Raw genomic sequence first — 16,071 nt, 5'->3', positions numbered from 1 at the left:
TAGGGATTATGGCAATGGGCCAATTTGACAAAATGTTGAACTATCCCTTTAAGCATGGAATCTGTCCTATAAGCACCGATAAACACTTTCAATAAACAGTTTTCCAACGCCTTTTGACTTTTTAACATAGTGCTGTTTAGGTGGTGGCGTAGTCACTATTGTAGAGACCGTGTAGTCTTTTCAACATCAGGAAGCTCTTCAGTGTTGTCTGGTTGAACGAGGTCCAATAACCCGTCCCCTATAGGTGGCATCCATCTTATCTGGGGCAAAGTCAAGATCGTAGCAGCACCATTTCAGAATCTTCACCTCTTCTAATATATCATTTCTAGAGATAACGTTTAACCATGTTTTCAGTGTTAGGTTGATCCATTTATTTCCTGTTTCCATCAGACATTTAATTAGTCTTTTATCCCCCATTCTTGCTTGAATTGGCATCGTCCCCGATTTGTTCTCTTCAATTTCCTTCCAACTTGCTTTGTAATCCTTAGCTGGGCTGATATGTAGTCATCTTTTAGGCAGGGAAGAGCCAGTCCACCCTTTTCCATTTTTTGATAATTGAAGAGTTTGGAACCTTATTCTCGTTTTTTTTTCCCCTGCCAAATGTAGCGTGATAATAATTTATCCCATTCGTTAAATTGTTTATCATTTATTTCAATTGGGAGGGTCTGGAATAGATATAATATCCTTGGTAAGATGTTCATTTTTCAATCAATTTGTTTATTTCGGGCATGTCAATTTAAATCATCATCATCACACTTCATCATCAAATAATACAATACATGGCCGAAAGGGAAAAGCGGGAGAAGCAAAAGCTTATCTAGTCCCGCCCCCATTACCCACAGAATAAGAATATTTGTCATACATACATATCTTTTTGCTTTTTTTCTTCTTTTCTTATTATTATATATATATATATATATACATACATACATACATATATATATATATATACATACATACACACACACTACATTTTGATGTAACATTCTTTTACTTATGACATTTTGACATAACATGTTACGGTAGTAGATAGTATACAGATCATAACATAATTTTTTTTTTTTTTTTTTTTTTTTACATTTAATATAACATACTTTTACTTATGACATTTGACATGACATGTTGGCAGCAGGCAGTATACAGAGCTGAAGTTTAGCTCTAGACAGTACATACAGATTACGTGTGTGTTTGCACATGTGTCCATATTTGTCCGTCATGAGTGAACAACAGTCTCATCTTGTAGCTTGGCTTGTCACAAAGTCATAGAATGGTCCAATTGACAGAGAGCAAAGTCCAGTGTACTTATTATTTGTTGGGATGGTGTGGAGTAAGAGCCCTTTTTTGCCATATTCTTTCAATCATCCATCTCCTCTGCAGCCTTTGCCGCGCTTAACTTGGCCATATCCTCCCGAGTTTTGGCCATGTCAGCTCGCAATATTGACACGAATTCACGAACTGCTGTGATGTCAGATCGTATCCCGACCACAGCACCTCGAGTAGTGGCGTTGTCCGCCCTCGCATTGCTCTGCTCGGAGGCGATCTTCCTCATTTTCTGATATTGCATGAAAATACCGCATCCCAGGGTGAACATCCCGATTGTCATGAACGTGAATATGTACACGTCCTCGACATCCTCCACATCCAGTGCGGCAAGGCAGAGGACTCTCCACTTTTCCCATCCATCCAAGATGTAGCCGGAGATGAAGGTTCCGTCCGGGCATCTGGGTTCTCCAGAGCCCGCACGCCTGGTTGAGAACACTCTGTCAATGGCATTCAGTGACCAGCTCAGCAAATCCATCGTGGACCAGTTGATTGAACTCAGCTTATCGATTGGCAGGGCTCAGTTGAGTTCTTCAGTACTCTGATCTCTCACAGTAATGTCACAGCATGCATTAGCACCCTAATTTATCTGTACTTTGTTGATAGACATTATAACAACATCCTGCACAAACAGTCAGGCTTAGACCTTTGACATACAATTTTCTCTGGTTAAACGTATTGTTTGGGTACAAAATGTTTTTTGTTATGCTCCCATGCCGTCTCAGCACAGTGTCTGTTGACTCGTGTCTCTGACCTTTATCAGCCCTCCTGTGTTATTCTGTATCGGTTAAAGGTTGAGTTGACATACTTTCTCTTGAAGACATTCAGTGTCTCTGAGTTTTTAACTTCATCTTCTAATGCATTCCACTGTTTGACACCTGTGATCGACAAGCAAAAGGATTTTAACGTAGTTCGAACCTTTCTTTGTCTGAGAATCTTGTTCCCTCTAAGATTGTGTCTCCCCTCTCTTTCTAGGAAAAGTATTTGCAGATTCATTGGGAGGCTTTTATTCGCGGCCTTGTACATCATTTGTATAGTACGGTAATTTATCAAGTCATATAGTTTGAGTATTCTTGAGTCCATGAATAATTGATTTGTGTGTGCCCTATAGTTGGCATAATGCAAGATTCTCAGAGCTCTTTTTTGGAGTATTAACAAGGGATGAGTGGAGCCTTTATATGTGTGACCCCACACCTCTGCACAGTATTGCAAGTGTGGAGCGACTAGTGCCCAATACAGCAGGTGAAGTGCTTTTTGATTTATTATTTTTTGTGCTTTCCAGAGTATGGACACACTCCTGGCTATCTTACTTTTTAGGTGTCTTATGTGTGGTTTCCAACTTAACATGTCATCAATAATTACTCCCAGTACTTTGTTCTCACTGACCCTTTCAATATTCACTCCATTTACTTGGATGTTAATACTCTTATTACAACCTTTTTTCCCATATAGCATGTATTTAGTTTTCCCTAGATGTAGTGATAATTTGTTTATATTGAACCACACATGAAGCTTAGCCATTTCCTGGTTTACTGTTTCCACAAGTTGGCTCAAGTCACCCCCAGAACAGAAGATATTAGTATCATCTGCGAATAATATTAATTTCAGAATATTGGACACATTGCATATATCATTTATGTATAGTATGAATAGCTTCGGACCCAGAACTGACCCCTGTGGGACCCCACAGATTAAGTCCAGGCAAGTTGATGTGTTATCACCTATTTTCACATATTGGGATCTCTTGTGTAAGTAGCTCTTAACCCACTCCAGAACTATACCTCTAATGCCATATCTCTCCAGTTTAGCTATTAAAATATTGTGGTTAATGGTGTCAAATGCTTTTTTCAGGTCTATGAAGATACCTATTGAATGTAATTTCCGGTCAATGGCGTCAGTGATTATTTCCACAGACTCAGTTAGAGCTAAGGCAGTTGAGTGGTTCTTTCTGAATCCATATTGGCTGTCATATAGCAGTTTGTGTTTATTGATGAAGTTGTCTAGTCTACTGTTGAAAAGCTTCTCCAAGATTTTTGACAGTTGTGGCAGTATTGAGATTGGTCTATAGTTGGTAAACTCATGTGTGTCCCCATTCTTAAACAGTGGCACAACTTTTGCAACTTTCATTTTGGTGGGAAATGTCCCAGTTTGAAACGACAGATTGAAGATGTATGTTAGCGGTATGATGATACCTGGTAAAACTTTTTTAATTAGCCTCATGTCAAAGTCGTTAATATCGGTAGATGTTTTTCCTACACACTTGTTGACCAGGTGTGTAATCTCTGAGGCCTTAACTGGTGAGAGAAACATTGAGCTGGGATTTCTGTCTCCGTCCTTATCAAAGTGGTCCCAGTGCAGGGGTGAGTCAGGAATGTCCTTGGCTAGCTCTGGCCCAATATTTACAAAGAATTGGTTGAATCTGTTTGTTATGACTCCCGGGTTATCTTCCTGCATGTCGTTATAGTTGAAGTAGGGAGGGTAGCTTGGTTTTGCCCTTTTATTTTTTGTCACATTGTTTAAAATATCCCATAGTTTTTTAGTGTGATTCATGTTTTCTGCTAGTAGATTGCTGTAATATTCTTTCTTGCGTTCATTCAAAATGCTATGTAGTTTGTTTCTATATCTTTTGTATTTCACTTCTGACTGTGTCGTTCTTAATTTCAGGAACTGTCTGTACAGAGTGTTTTTCTTCTTGCAGGCATTTATCAATGGTTTTGTCAGCCATGGTTTCCCCTCCTTGTTCTGATTTGTGTGTCTTTTTTTCATAGGACAGTGTCTGTCATACAGTATTTTAAATGTTTGCAAAAAGGAGTCATATGCATCATTCACATCTGTTTCATTGTAAACATTGTTCCAGTTTTGCCTCAGTAGTTCATTTTTCAGTGCATTCATTCCTTCTTCGGTCCTGACCCTAATGTAAATGTTTTTGTTAGGTGTCTGTCTCACAGTGTGTTTCCAGTCATAGATAGCAAAGATTGGTAGGTGGTCACTTATATCATTTATCAGGAGTCCTCTTGTTATGTCGTTAACGTTAGTAAAAATATTATCAATTAGAGTAGCACTGTGTGTTGTGATCCTGCTAGGGCGTGTGATGAGAGGTTGTAAGCCCATTGTAAACATCATATTAATGAATTCGTCGATCATCGTGTTTTGTTTTGGATTGAGCAAGTCAATATTTACATCACCACAGATGAAAACTCTCTTTTGGCTAGTTTCTGATAATATTTCTCCCACACATTCATTGAAATCTTCTATTTTTGAATCTGGTGCTCTGTAAACACAGCTTACAACTATATTTTTACCATTTGTCACACATATTTCAATTGTCACACATTCCATTAAGTGGTCAACAGCTTTAGACATATTTTGTACAGTGTCATACTTAATTTCATTGTCAATGAACAGGGCCACTCCTCCTCCAACTTTGCTTCTTCTGTTAACACAAACAAGCTTGTATCCATCCAGGAAAAAATCCGCTCCTTTGTCTTCATTAATCCATGTTTTCCGACACCGCAATGATGTTGAAGTGATGATTGAAGTGTTGTAGGTATTCCTTGATGTGGTCAAAGTTAGTGTATAAACTCCTGCTGTTAAAGTGAATTAGAGACAGTTTTCCATCCATCTCAATGCTCTGATTGTATTGATCTTCAGTGTAGTACTGGCATTTCTCAGTCATGTTAAGATAAAAGTGAGTATTCGGGTCAATTCCTTCATTCGGGTCTGTTAAGGTATGGTTCACATCTTGATTTATAATCAGCTCCACACTTTCAAGTTCAGCAATCCTCTCTGATATTTCCATCATTTTTTCAGTCTGTGTAGGAACCCTTGTGCTTTGCTGTGTTGATGTTATGGAGTGTTTGTGAGCCATACCTTAGTTGTTGAATTTCTCCAGCTCGTCCTCGCTCCTTATTTGTATTATTTGGACATCCTCAGGTGATGATCCATTCGTTTTGATGTAGATTCTGCAGTTTGCCGTCCAGGTGTGTTGAATCTTCCCCCCTTTCTTCAGTAGGCGAGCTTGTCTGGCGATGCCGGCATTCTTTTTGGTGAGATTCTCATTGATGTAGACGTTTGAGCCTTTGAGCTTCTTGCCCTGTTTCAGCAGTGCAGTCTTGTATTTTCTATTGGTGAATCTCAGCACGACAGCTCGTGTTCCAGCCTCTTGCCTCCGGGGTAAGAGGTGACATACTTCCACGTTGTTGAAATCCACATCGATATCTTTGCCGGCCAGGAACTCAGACACCTGCTTCTCCACAGATTTGATATCTGATTCTTCAGGTGGGCCGGCTGCAGCCGCAGCCGCCCTTGCGTAGGTCTGGTGCTTGATCTTGAGACCAGTCACAATCACCTCGTTGAGTCTTCCTTGCTGGTCCATTTCTTCCATTCTGTTTCCCATCTCCTTTAGAAGCTGGTCTTTTTTTGCATTTTCTTCCTGTAGCTCGTTGATTTCCACTTTGATTTCCACTACCGACTTTTGGAGAGAATCCATCTTCTTCTTTATTTCTTTCAGGTCACTTTTCAGCTCGAGCTTAAACGCCTTCAGGTTATCATTCATGGCTTCGTTCATGTTTCTCAGGTTTCTGTCAGCTACGACATCTCCATGTTCTCTCAATCTTCTCAGGTCTTCTCTCATTGCCGCCATGCCCTCGTTCACGGCGTCTAGCACTGATTCAGCATCGGAGCCATCGGCGCCTTTCGGTTTCCCCATTTCTTCTCACTTTTTCTTTTCTCCTTTTCTCCTTTTCTCAGTTTTCTCAGTTTCTGCAAGTTATCTAACTTGGCAAGTTATCTAACTTGGCAAAACTTGGCTCTGTTATATATATCCTTGGTAAGATGTTCATTTTTGCCGATTCAAGCCGAGATTCAAAACTTCATATTGGAATAAGATTCCATCTTATATCTTCCTTTAATTTTTTATTTAATAGATCAACATTTAAGTTGTATAACTTTGATAAATCTTTTGGGATGTTGACTCCCAGATACTTCATATACTCTAGATCCCATTTTATTTGAATCTTAGAAGTAATGTTTTGGCTAGGTTTGTAATTGAAGTTTAATATTTGGGTCTTTTGGATGACCAAACCAAAAGCCTCTAGGAATGATAGTAGTTCCAAAATTGAATTTTCAGGGTTTGACAAACTAATTAAAACGTCGTCAGCAAATAAAGAAATCTTGTATTCTTGGTCTAATATTTTTATACCAGAGATGCTGATACCAGAGGTGTTTTGTTATTGGACTTCTGTGCTAGCCACAGTCTGTCCATAACGAACACCATGTTCGAGCATAAGGGTGTCCATCAGTGCACGTGGCACCAGGACACCCTAGGACGGAGGTCAATGATCGACTTTGTAGTCGTGTCATCTGACCTCCGGCCGTATGTCTTGGACACTCGGGTGAAGAGAGGGGCTGAGCTGTCAACTGATCACCACCTGGTGGTGAGTTGGATCCGCTGGCAGGGGAGGAAGCTGGTCAGACCTGGAAGACCCAAGCGTATCGTGAGGGTCTGCTGGGAACGTCTGGCAGAATCCCCTGTCAGGGAGGTCTTCAACTCCCACCTCCGGGAGAGCTTTGACCGGATTCCGAGGGAGGCTGGAGACATTGAGTCCGAATGGACCATGTTCTCCACTTCCATTGTTGACGCGGCCGTCCAGAGCTGCGGCCGTAAGGTCTCCGGCGCCTGTCGCGGCGGCAATCCCCGAACCCGGTGGTGGACACCGGAAGTAAGGGATGCCGTCAAGCTGAAGAAGGAGTCCTACCGAGCCTGGCTAGCTCGGGGGACCCCCGAGGCAGCTGACGGGTACCGGCAGGCCAAGCGGACTGCAGCCCGGGCGGTCACGGAAGCAAAAACTCGGGTCTGGGAAAAGTTCGGGGAGGCCATGGAGGAGGACTACCGGTCAGCCTCGAGGAAATTCTGGCAAACCATCCGGCGCCTCAGGAGGGGGAAGCAGTGCTCCGCCAACACTGTTTACAGTGGAGGAGGGGAGCTGTTGACCTCGACTGGGGACATCGTCGGGCGGTGGAAGGAATACTTCGAGGATCTCCTCAATCCCACTGACACGCCTTCCGTCGAGGAAGCAGAGGCTGAGGATTCAGAGGTTGATTCATTCATCACCCAAGCTGAAGTCACTGAGGTAGTCCGGAAGCTCCTCAGTGGCAAGGCACCGGGGGTGGATGAGATCCGCCCTGAGTACCTCAAGTCTCTGGATGTTGCAGGGCTGTCGTGGCTGACACGCCTCTGCAGCATCGCGTGGCAGTCGGGGACAGTGCCTCTGGACTGGCAGACCGGGGTGGTGGTCCCTCTCTTCAAAAAGGGGGACCGGAGGGTGTGTTCCAACTACCGGGGAATCACACTCCTCAGCCTCCCGGGGAAAGTCTATTCCAGGGTGCTGGAGAGGAGAATTCGGCCGATAGTCGAACCTCGGATTCAGGAGGAACAATGCGGTTTTCGCCCTGGCCGTGGAACGCTGGACCAGCTCTACACCCTCCGCAGGGTGCTCGAGGGTGCATGGGAGTTTGCCCAACCAGTCCATATGTGTTTTGTGGACTTGGAGAAGGCTTTCGACCGTGTCCCACGTGGCATCCTGTGGGAGGTGCTCCGAGAGTATGGGGTCGGAGGCCCTCTGCTGAGGGCTGTACGGTCCCTGTATGACCGGAGCAGGAGCTTGGTTCGCATTGCCGGCAGTAAGTCAGACCTGTTCCCGGTGCGTGTTGGACTCCGGCAGGGCTGCCCTTTGTCACCGGTTCTGTTCATTATTTTTATGGACAGAATTTCTAGGCGCAGCCAAGTGCCGGAGGGGGTACGGTTCGGGAGCCACTTGATTTCATCTCTGCTTTTTGCAGATGATGTGGTCTTGTTGGCTCCCTCGAGCCAGGACCTTCAGCATGCACTGGGGCGGTTTGCAGCCGAGTGTGAAGCAGCTGGGATGAGAATCAGCACCTCTAAGTCCGAGGCCATGGTTCTCGACCGGAAAAAGGTGGCTTGCACCCTCCAGGTCGGGGGAGAGTTCCTGCCTCAGGTGGAGGAGTTTAAGTATCTTGGGGTCTTGTTCACGAGTGAGGGGAGAACGGAGCGCGAGATCGACAGGCGGATCGGTGCAGCGGCCGCAGTAATGCGGTCATTGTATCGGTCCGTCGTGGTGAAGAAGGAGCTGAGCCGAAAGGCAAAGCTCTCGATTTACCGGTCGATCTACGTTCCCACCCTCACCTATGGTCATGAACTCTGGGTCATGACCGAAAGAACGGGATCCCGGATACAAGCGGCCGAAATGAGTTTCCTCCGCAGGGTGGCGGGGCGCTCCCTTAGAGATAGGGTGAGGAGCTCTGTCACCCGGGAGGAGCTCGGAGTAGAGCCGCTGCTCCTCCACATCGAGAGGAGCCAGCTGAGGTGGCTCGGGCACCTGTATAGGATGCCCCCTGGACGCCTCCCTCGTGAGGTGTTCCGGGCATGTCCCACCGGGAGGAGGCCCCGAGGAAGACCCAGGACACGCTGGAGTGACTACGTCACTCGGCTGGCCTGGGAACGCCTTGGGGTCCCCCCGGAAGAGCTGGAGGAAGTGTCCGGGGAGAGGGAAGTCTGGGGATCCCTGCTCCGACTGCTGCCCCCGCGACCCGGACTCGGATAATGCGGCGGACAATGGATGGATGGATATTATTATTCTGAGTAATCCCCTGACTTAACGGTTCGATATAAACAATGCGAACAACAATGGCCTTGTCTAGTCCCTCTTTCCAGCCCATATGGGTTTGAAATTGCTCCATTTATTTTTACTCTGGCTTTTGGTTTATTATATAGTCCTAGTGCTTTAATAGTTTTAATAAAAATTTGATGAAATCCAAATTTGTCCAATAATCGAAATAGGAACTCCCAATTAACCCGATCAAAAGTCTTCTCGGCGAATGCTATCTTGTGTCTGCCTTTGCTGAATAAAACCTGTTTGATCTAGACTTATTATCTGAGGAAGAATATTTTCAATTCTTTTTGCCAAAATGTGGGTAAAGATCTTGTAGCCTTAGTTCAAAACACTTATCGGCTGAGTAAATCCTTCATCTCTTTGTACCACTCTGCCGGATGAAGCTTTGTTTATCCTTGAATGTGATATTGCCTTTTTCATTTCTTCATCTGTAATAATTTCACCAATTAGAAATCTGTTTTGTTCATCGCTCACTTTGGGTCATTTTATGAGTTTTAAAAAAGCTTCCATCGCTTCTTCATCCGTTTTGAGTTGGGTATATTATAGATTTGTATAAAATGTTTCAAAGGTTTGTTGGATATCTTTTATTTTGTAGTGCGTAGAGTTGGTAATGGGGTCTCTTATTTTATCAATTGTATTTTCTGCCTGCTGCTTTTTTAATTTGTAAGCTAATAGTTTAGCTGATTTACTTACTACTACTTTACGGTTTCATAGTATTTTTGTTTTAGAAAGGTTAATTTTTTCTTAATATCATTTGAGTAAATTTCATTCAATTCGTTTTTCTTACTCATTTCCATTTTTATTCCTGGATTTGCAACGGATTTAATGTCTTTTTATGTGCATTCTCTAATTTTCTACCTTTATTTTGAAGGAGCCTTTTGTTCCTACAGGTTTCTATAGGAACCAGCAGCTGAGGTGAAGGACCACAGGAAGTGAATCTGGGTCAGTCTCTGATGTGAAACTCAAACTTCTCTCTGAGGTTCAACGTTTCAATCTGACAGAAGCTGAAAGAGGCCACGGTGCGTTCACTGACCTCTCACCCTGCTTTATTTTAACACATGAATATATTTAACCACACTAGAGTTATTTATGTATTCTATCTATCTATCTATCTATCTATCTATCTATCTATCTATCTATCTATCTATCTATCTATCTATCTATCTATCTATCTATCTATCTATCTATCTATCTATCTATATGTTCATAACTAAGTGAAGACACTGGAGATACAAACTTTTCATTTCATTTAATTTTCAGTTTAAAACATTTTCATTAATTTTTTCATTAAAAAAACAGTTTGAAGATGAAAGTGACGGAGGTCCGGAGAGGAGAGCAGCACAGCCCCGTTGCATTATGGGAGTTAAACCCCGACTGAAGCTGGTTGTGGTTCATCAACACTCTGCACCTGAAGGCAGCAGATAAATACTCGGCTCGTTGGAGATGAGCTGCTCCTCGTCTGGAAGGTCGGGAGCGCTGACAGGAAGCTGCAGTTTCCAGCCGCCGGCAATACAAACAGGAAGTCACTGAAATATAGATTTCTTATATATGCTGTACTGCAGTTGTCCAATAAATAACCGATATGTTTCTCAGAACAGAAGTTTGACTCTGTAGCCAGAGAATAACGAACACTTTTCACATCAGTTCTTTTAACTTTGTATCAATGAACTGATCAAACTCAGCCTCGTAAACCAGCCTCTCGCGGAAAGTCTGGCCTCATCCCCGTTGTAGCGTTTGGCCTGAAACCCTCAGAAGGCCGAGCCAATCAGCGTCGCCCGCTGTGATTGACACAACACGTTGGCCAATCAGGGACCGACTGGTGCAACGCCCCGTCACTACAGCAACTTGCTGATTGGCTGAATGGGGTTGTCTGTCAATGCTACTACTCCCACCCAGCCCACCCAGCCCAAACGCTTGCAGGGGGGATGAGGCCAGACTCTCTGAGAAATGAAATGAAATGCATTTCGGCGAGAGGCTGGTGTACGAGGCTAGATCAAACTCACATACAAAGTAGATTTGTCTAAAATGATAACTACTTTTCATTGTGGTCTAATATTTGTTTAATGATGCCACCATTATCACTTATTGCTCGTTTTGATGAGTGTAAAATAGATCACCTTCACTATTATGATTATGATTATTATTATCAACCACCCACAATACATTTGTTAACGAATTAAACCTTATTACACAACATTCATATAATCTAGCATTATATATAACGATTAGTATTTTCGACAACACGTTGTGTTCGTCGTCCTAACTAAGAGCCGATCATGATCCGGCGCGTTTCCCATCATGCCCTGAGGTTGCAGGCGGTTGCAGGCGGGGACAGTCGGTTGCAGTTGGGGACAGTCGGTTGCAGTCGGTCGCAGTCGGTTGCAGTTGGTGGCAGTCGGTGGCAGTCGGTTGCAGTTGGGGACAGTCGGTTGCAGTCGGTTGCAGTTGGGGACAGTCGGTTGCAGTCGGTCGCAGTCGGTTGCGGTTGGTTGCAGTTGGTGGCAGTTGGTTGCAGTCGGTGGCAGTTGGTTGCAGTCGGTGGCAGTCGGTTGCAGTTGGGGACAGTCGGTTGGAGTCGGTTGCAGTCGGTTGGAGTCGGTTGCAGTCGGGGGCAGTCCGTTGCGGTCGGTTGCAGTCGGTGGCAGTCGTGGCAAACGTTGCGGTCGGTGGCAGTCGGTTGCAGTCGGTTGGAGTCGGTTGCAGTCGGGGGCAGTCAGTTGCGGTCGGTTGCAGTCGGTGGCAGTCGTGGCAAACGTTGCGGTCGGTGGCAGTCGGTTGCAGTCGGTCGCAGTCGGTGGCAGTCGGTTGCAGTCGGTGGCAGTTGGTTGCAGTCGTGGCAAATGTTGCAGTTGGTTGCAGTCGGTGGCAGTTGGTTGCAGTCGTGGCAAACGTTGCAGTCGGTTGCAGTTGGGGACAGTCGGTGGCAGTCGTGGCAAACGTTGCAGTCGGTTGCAGTTGGGGACAGTCGGTGGCAGTCGTGGCAAACGTTGCAGTCGGGGGCAGTCGGTTGCAGTCGGGGGCAGTCGGTTGCAGTTGGGGACAGTCGGTTGCAGTCGGTGGAGAGCAACTGCGGCGCCTGGCTCTAAAAACTGCGGCCACCTTGATCTCTGAGGTTAACCTAGTGTTTCACATGAAGGCACCAAAGCATGCTGGGAGAATGTTTCACCTGAAGGCACCAAAGCAAAGCATGCTGGGAGAATCTTCTGACATCTGTTCACTTTGAATCGTTTCATATTTTCATTTATTCCTGTTTTCAGCTGCTTTCAGCATTCACACGCATTTTATGCAGTTAATGTTCTGATCTTTTTCTACAGTAGTTCATTCCTATTTTTCACTCTGTTCTTGGTTCGTCTACATCCAGACGCTGCCGGGGGGGGGGGTCGGCCGGTCAGCTGGGCAGGGGGGTCGGGGGGTGGTCAGCTGCTGGGCGGGGGGGTCGGCTTGTCCCTCTCCAACATCCTCAGCGTCCGTCTGACCCCGGACTCGACGCGGCGGAAATGCAGCCTCTTCCAGAGACTGAGCTGCTGGCGCCGGCCCCAGTCCAAGTCCCGCAGGAAAACCTGTAGGGGGGGCAGAGAATGATGGTGACTGAGTTGTTATAGTCCAGTCATTTTATGAGAACTTATGTATTTGTAACGACTTGTAACAACTCATTCTAAGGTACCAGAAAGCTTTCATTTGGATGCAGCTGTGATTCCACTTCAGTGAAATTGATTTTTGATAATAAAAAGACAAATAAGTTACACACTGGGACTTTAACAATAAACCTTGTTAGTTATTATTACGGACTGGACCTTTAACAGTAATTAAATATAGGAGTAGAAAAGAAACCATCAGATAATAGTCCAGTCATTTTAGGACAAAAAAGGGGTCAACGTTAAACAAACTGCAACAGAAGCAAACTCAACTGGTTTTGTATCCTCAACATGTCCTGAGTGAGGGAAAAAAAGCCCAGAAGAATCCCATTAGGGGAAAGTTTAGAAAAACACCCAAACATATCCCATAATAAGCATATAAAACATTTTTTTTCACCTGAATAGGGTAACATTTTAAACCTTTAGATATCTCCATGAAAATTACCGAGTTGATTACTTACATTAAGACAAACAAAGAATGTATTACAAGATTTTTGAAATTCTTTGTTAACATGGGCAAATTTGCATATATTTGCATAAATTCCACGGTTTTGACGGCACATGTAAAGGTGCTGTGGTACCGGCATGAAAACTGGAGTGAGTTGACTCCATCGGTCAAAGACAAGTTGACCACTTTAAATTTCAAGATGACTGCAATTTTTCAAGGTCACATCCTTACTGTGCGTTCACACCAAAAGCTTCCAAAGCGTCAAAAACGCCGGAAGTCAATTCATTTTCAATGAGAGCCCGGCGACACTGAGCGACCAAAGCATCAACAGGCGTCGCCGCGCTTCCAAAGCTTCCAAAGCCTCCAAAGCGTCCAAAGCTTCCAAAGCCTCCAAAGCTTCCAAAGCCTCCAAAGTCTCCAAAGCTTCCAAAGCTTCCAAAGCGTCCAAAGCTTCCAAAGCCTCCAAAGCTTCCAAAGCTTCCAAAGCCTCCAAAGTCTCCAAAGCTTCCAAAGCCTCCAAAGTCTCCAAAGCTTCCAAAGCGTCCAAAGTCTCCAAAGCTTCCAAAGCTTCCAAAGCGTCCAAAGCGTCCAAAGCTTCAAAAGCTTCCAAAGCCTCCAAAGCTTCCAAAGCGTCCAAAGTCTCCAAAGCCTCCAAAGCCTCCAAAGCGTCCAAAGCTTCCAAAGCCTCCAAAGTCTCCAAAGCTTCCAAAGCCTCCAAAGCGTCCAAAGCTTCCAAAGCCTCCAAAGTCTCCAAAGCGTCCAAAGCCTCCAAAGCGTCCAAAGCTTCCAAAGCCTCCAAAGTCTCCAAAGCTTCCAAAGCTTCCAAAGCGTCCAAAGCCTCCAAAGCGTCCAAAGCTTCCAAAGCCTCCAAAGTCTCCAAAGCTTCCAAAGCGTCCAAAGCCTCCAAAGCGTCCAAAGCGCCCAAAGCTTCCAAACACATCCTTACTGTGCGTTCACACCAAAAGCTTCCAAAGCGTCAAAAACGCCGGAAGTCAATTCATTTTCAATGAGAGCCGACGACACTGAGCGACCAAAGCGTCAACAGGCGTCGCCGCGCTTCCAAAGCCTCCAAAGCTTCCAAAGCCTCCAAAGCTTCCAAAGCTTCCAAAGCATCCAAAGCGTCCAAAGCTTCCAAAGCATCCAAAGCGTCCAAAGCGTCCAAAGCTTCCAAAGCGTCCAAAGCGTCCAAAGCCTCCAAAGCTTCCAAAGCCTCCAAAGCTTCCAAAGCCTCCAAAGCTTCCAAAGCCTCCAAAGCTTCCAAAGCGTCCAAAGCGTCCAAAGCGTCCAAAGCTTCCAAAGCCTCCAAAGCTTCCAAAGCCTCCAAAGCTTCCAAAGCGTCCAAAGCTTCCAAAGCCTCCAAAGCTTCCAAAGCCTCCAAAGCTTCCAAAGCCTCCAAAGCTTCCAAAGCGTCCAAAGCCTCCAAAGCTTCCAAAGCTTCCAAAGCCTCCAAAGCTTCCAAAGCCTCCAAAGCTTCCAAAGCTTCCAAAGCCTCCAAAGCTTCCAAAGCCTCCAAAGCTTCCAAAGCTTCCAAAGCTTCCAAAGCCTCCAAAGCTTCCAAAGCTTCCAAAGCCTCCAAAGCTTCCAAAGCTTCCAAAGCCTCCAAAGCTTCCAAAGCCTCCAAAGCTTCCAAAGCCTCCAAAGCCTCCAAAGCGTCCAAAGCCTCCAAAGCTTCCAAAGCTTCCAAAGCTTCCAAAGCCTCCAAAGCTTCCAAAGCTTCCAAAGCCTCCAAAGCTTCCAAAGCTTCCAAAGCCTCCAAAGCTTCCAAAGCCTCCAAAGCTTCCAAAGCTTCCAAAGCTTCCAAAGCCTCCAAAGCTTCCAATGCGTCCAAAGCTTCCAAAGCTTCCAAAGCCTCCAAAGTCTCCAAAGCTTCCAAAGCCTCCAAAGCCTCCAAAGCTTCCAATGCGTCCAAAGCTTCCAAAGCTTCCAAAGCCTCCAAAGCCTCCAAAGCTTCCAAAGCTTCCAAAGCTTCCAATGCGTCCAAAGCTTCCAAAGCCTCCAAAGCTTCCAAAGCTTCCAAAGCTTCCAAAGCCTCCAAAGTCTCCAAAGCTTCCAAAGCGTCCAAAGCTTCCAAAGCTTCCAAAGCCTCCAAAGTCTCCAAAGCTTCCAAAGCTTCCAAAGCTTCCAAAGCTTCCAAACACATCCTTACTGTGCGTTCACACCAAAAGCTTCCAAAGCGTCAAAAACGCCGGAAGTCAATTCATTTTCAATGAGAGCCCGGCGACACTGAGCGACCAAAGCATCAACAGGCGTCGCCGCGCTTCCAAAGCTTCCAAAGCGTCCAAAGCTTCCAAAGCCTCCAAAGCTTCCAAAGCCTCCAAAGCTTCCAAAGCGTCCAAAGCGCCCAAAGCGTCCAAAGCGTCCAAAGCTTCCAAAGCTTCCAAAGCCTCCAAAGCTTCCAAAGCTTCCAAAGTTTCCAAAGCGTCCAAAGCATCCAAAGCGCCCAAAGCTTCCAAAGCTTCCAAAGCATCCAAAGCTTCCAAAGCTTCCAAAGCGTCCAAAGCTTCCAAAGCTTCCAAAGCTTCCAAAGCCTCCAAAGCGACCAAAGCTTCCAAAGCTTCCAAAGCTTCCAAAGCCTCCAAAGCGACCAAAGCTTCCAAAGTTTCCAAAGCGTCCAAAGCATCCAAAGCGACCAAAGCGTCCAAAGCGTCCAAAGCGCCCAAAGCGTCCAAAGCCTCCAAAGCTTCCAAAGCCTCCAAAGCTTCCAAAGCGTCACCAGAGGAGAAGTTGAGCCAGGTTCAACTTTAGGGTAATGAGCTATGACACGGTTAAGTGGCAACCGGCGGCAGCCTGTCACTGTGCGTTCACACCAAAAGCTTCCAAAGCGTCAAAAACGCTCGAGGGTGGGCGTCAGACAAGACAGCTCCCAAAACGGCAAATATTTTCAGCCGCTTTGGCCGCTCGTCACGTGACTGGCGTCAAAGTTCGTTCGCGCTGGTCATTGGGGAGCCGAAATACAAAAAAAAGAAAAAAAAGGCAG

General features: G+C 45.4%; 1 protein-coding gene across 1 annotated transcript in view; it reads right to left on the bottom strand.

The window, feature by feature from the left end:
- Positions 1-12,202: 12,202 nt before the first annotated feature.
- The window catches only part of nlrx1 (NLR family member X1), a 130,846-nt gene continuing 126,977 nt past the window's right edge, over positions 12,203-16,071 (bottom strand). Inside the window, 1 exon segment of the mRNA XM_085796606.1 lies at positions 12,203-12,571. Within this exon segment, the coding sequence (XP_085652732.1) occupies positions 12,428-12,571 (144 nt within the window). The 3' untranslated portion in view covers positions 12,203-12,427.

Source organism: Trachurus japonicus, chromosome 13 (assembly GCF_045865225.1).
Source record: "Trachurus japonicus isolate A0001 chromosome 13, Traja_1.0".
Classification (NCBI taxonomy): domain Eukaryota; kingdom Metazoa; phylum Chordata; class Actinopteri; order Carangiformes; family Carangidae; genus Trachurus; species Trachurus japonicus.
Note: the sequence above shows the minus strand (reverse complement) of the source record. Positions and strands in the feature narration are given on the sequence as shown.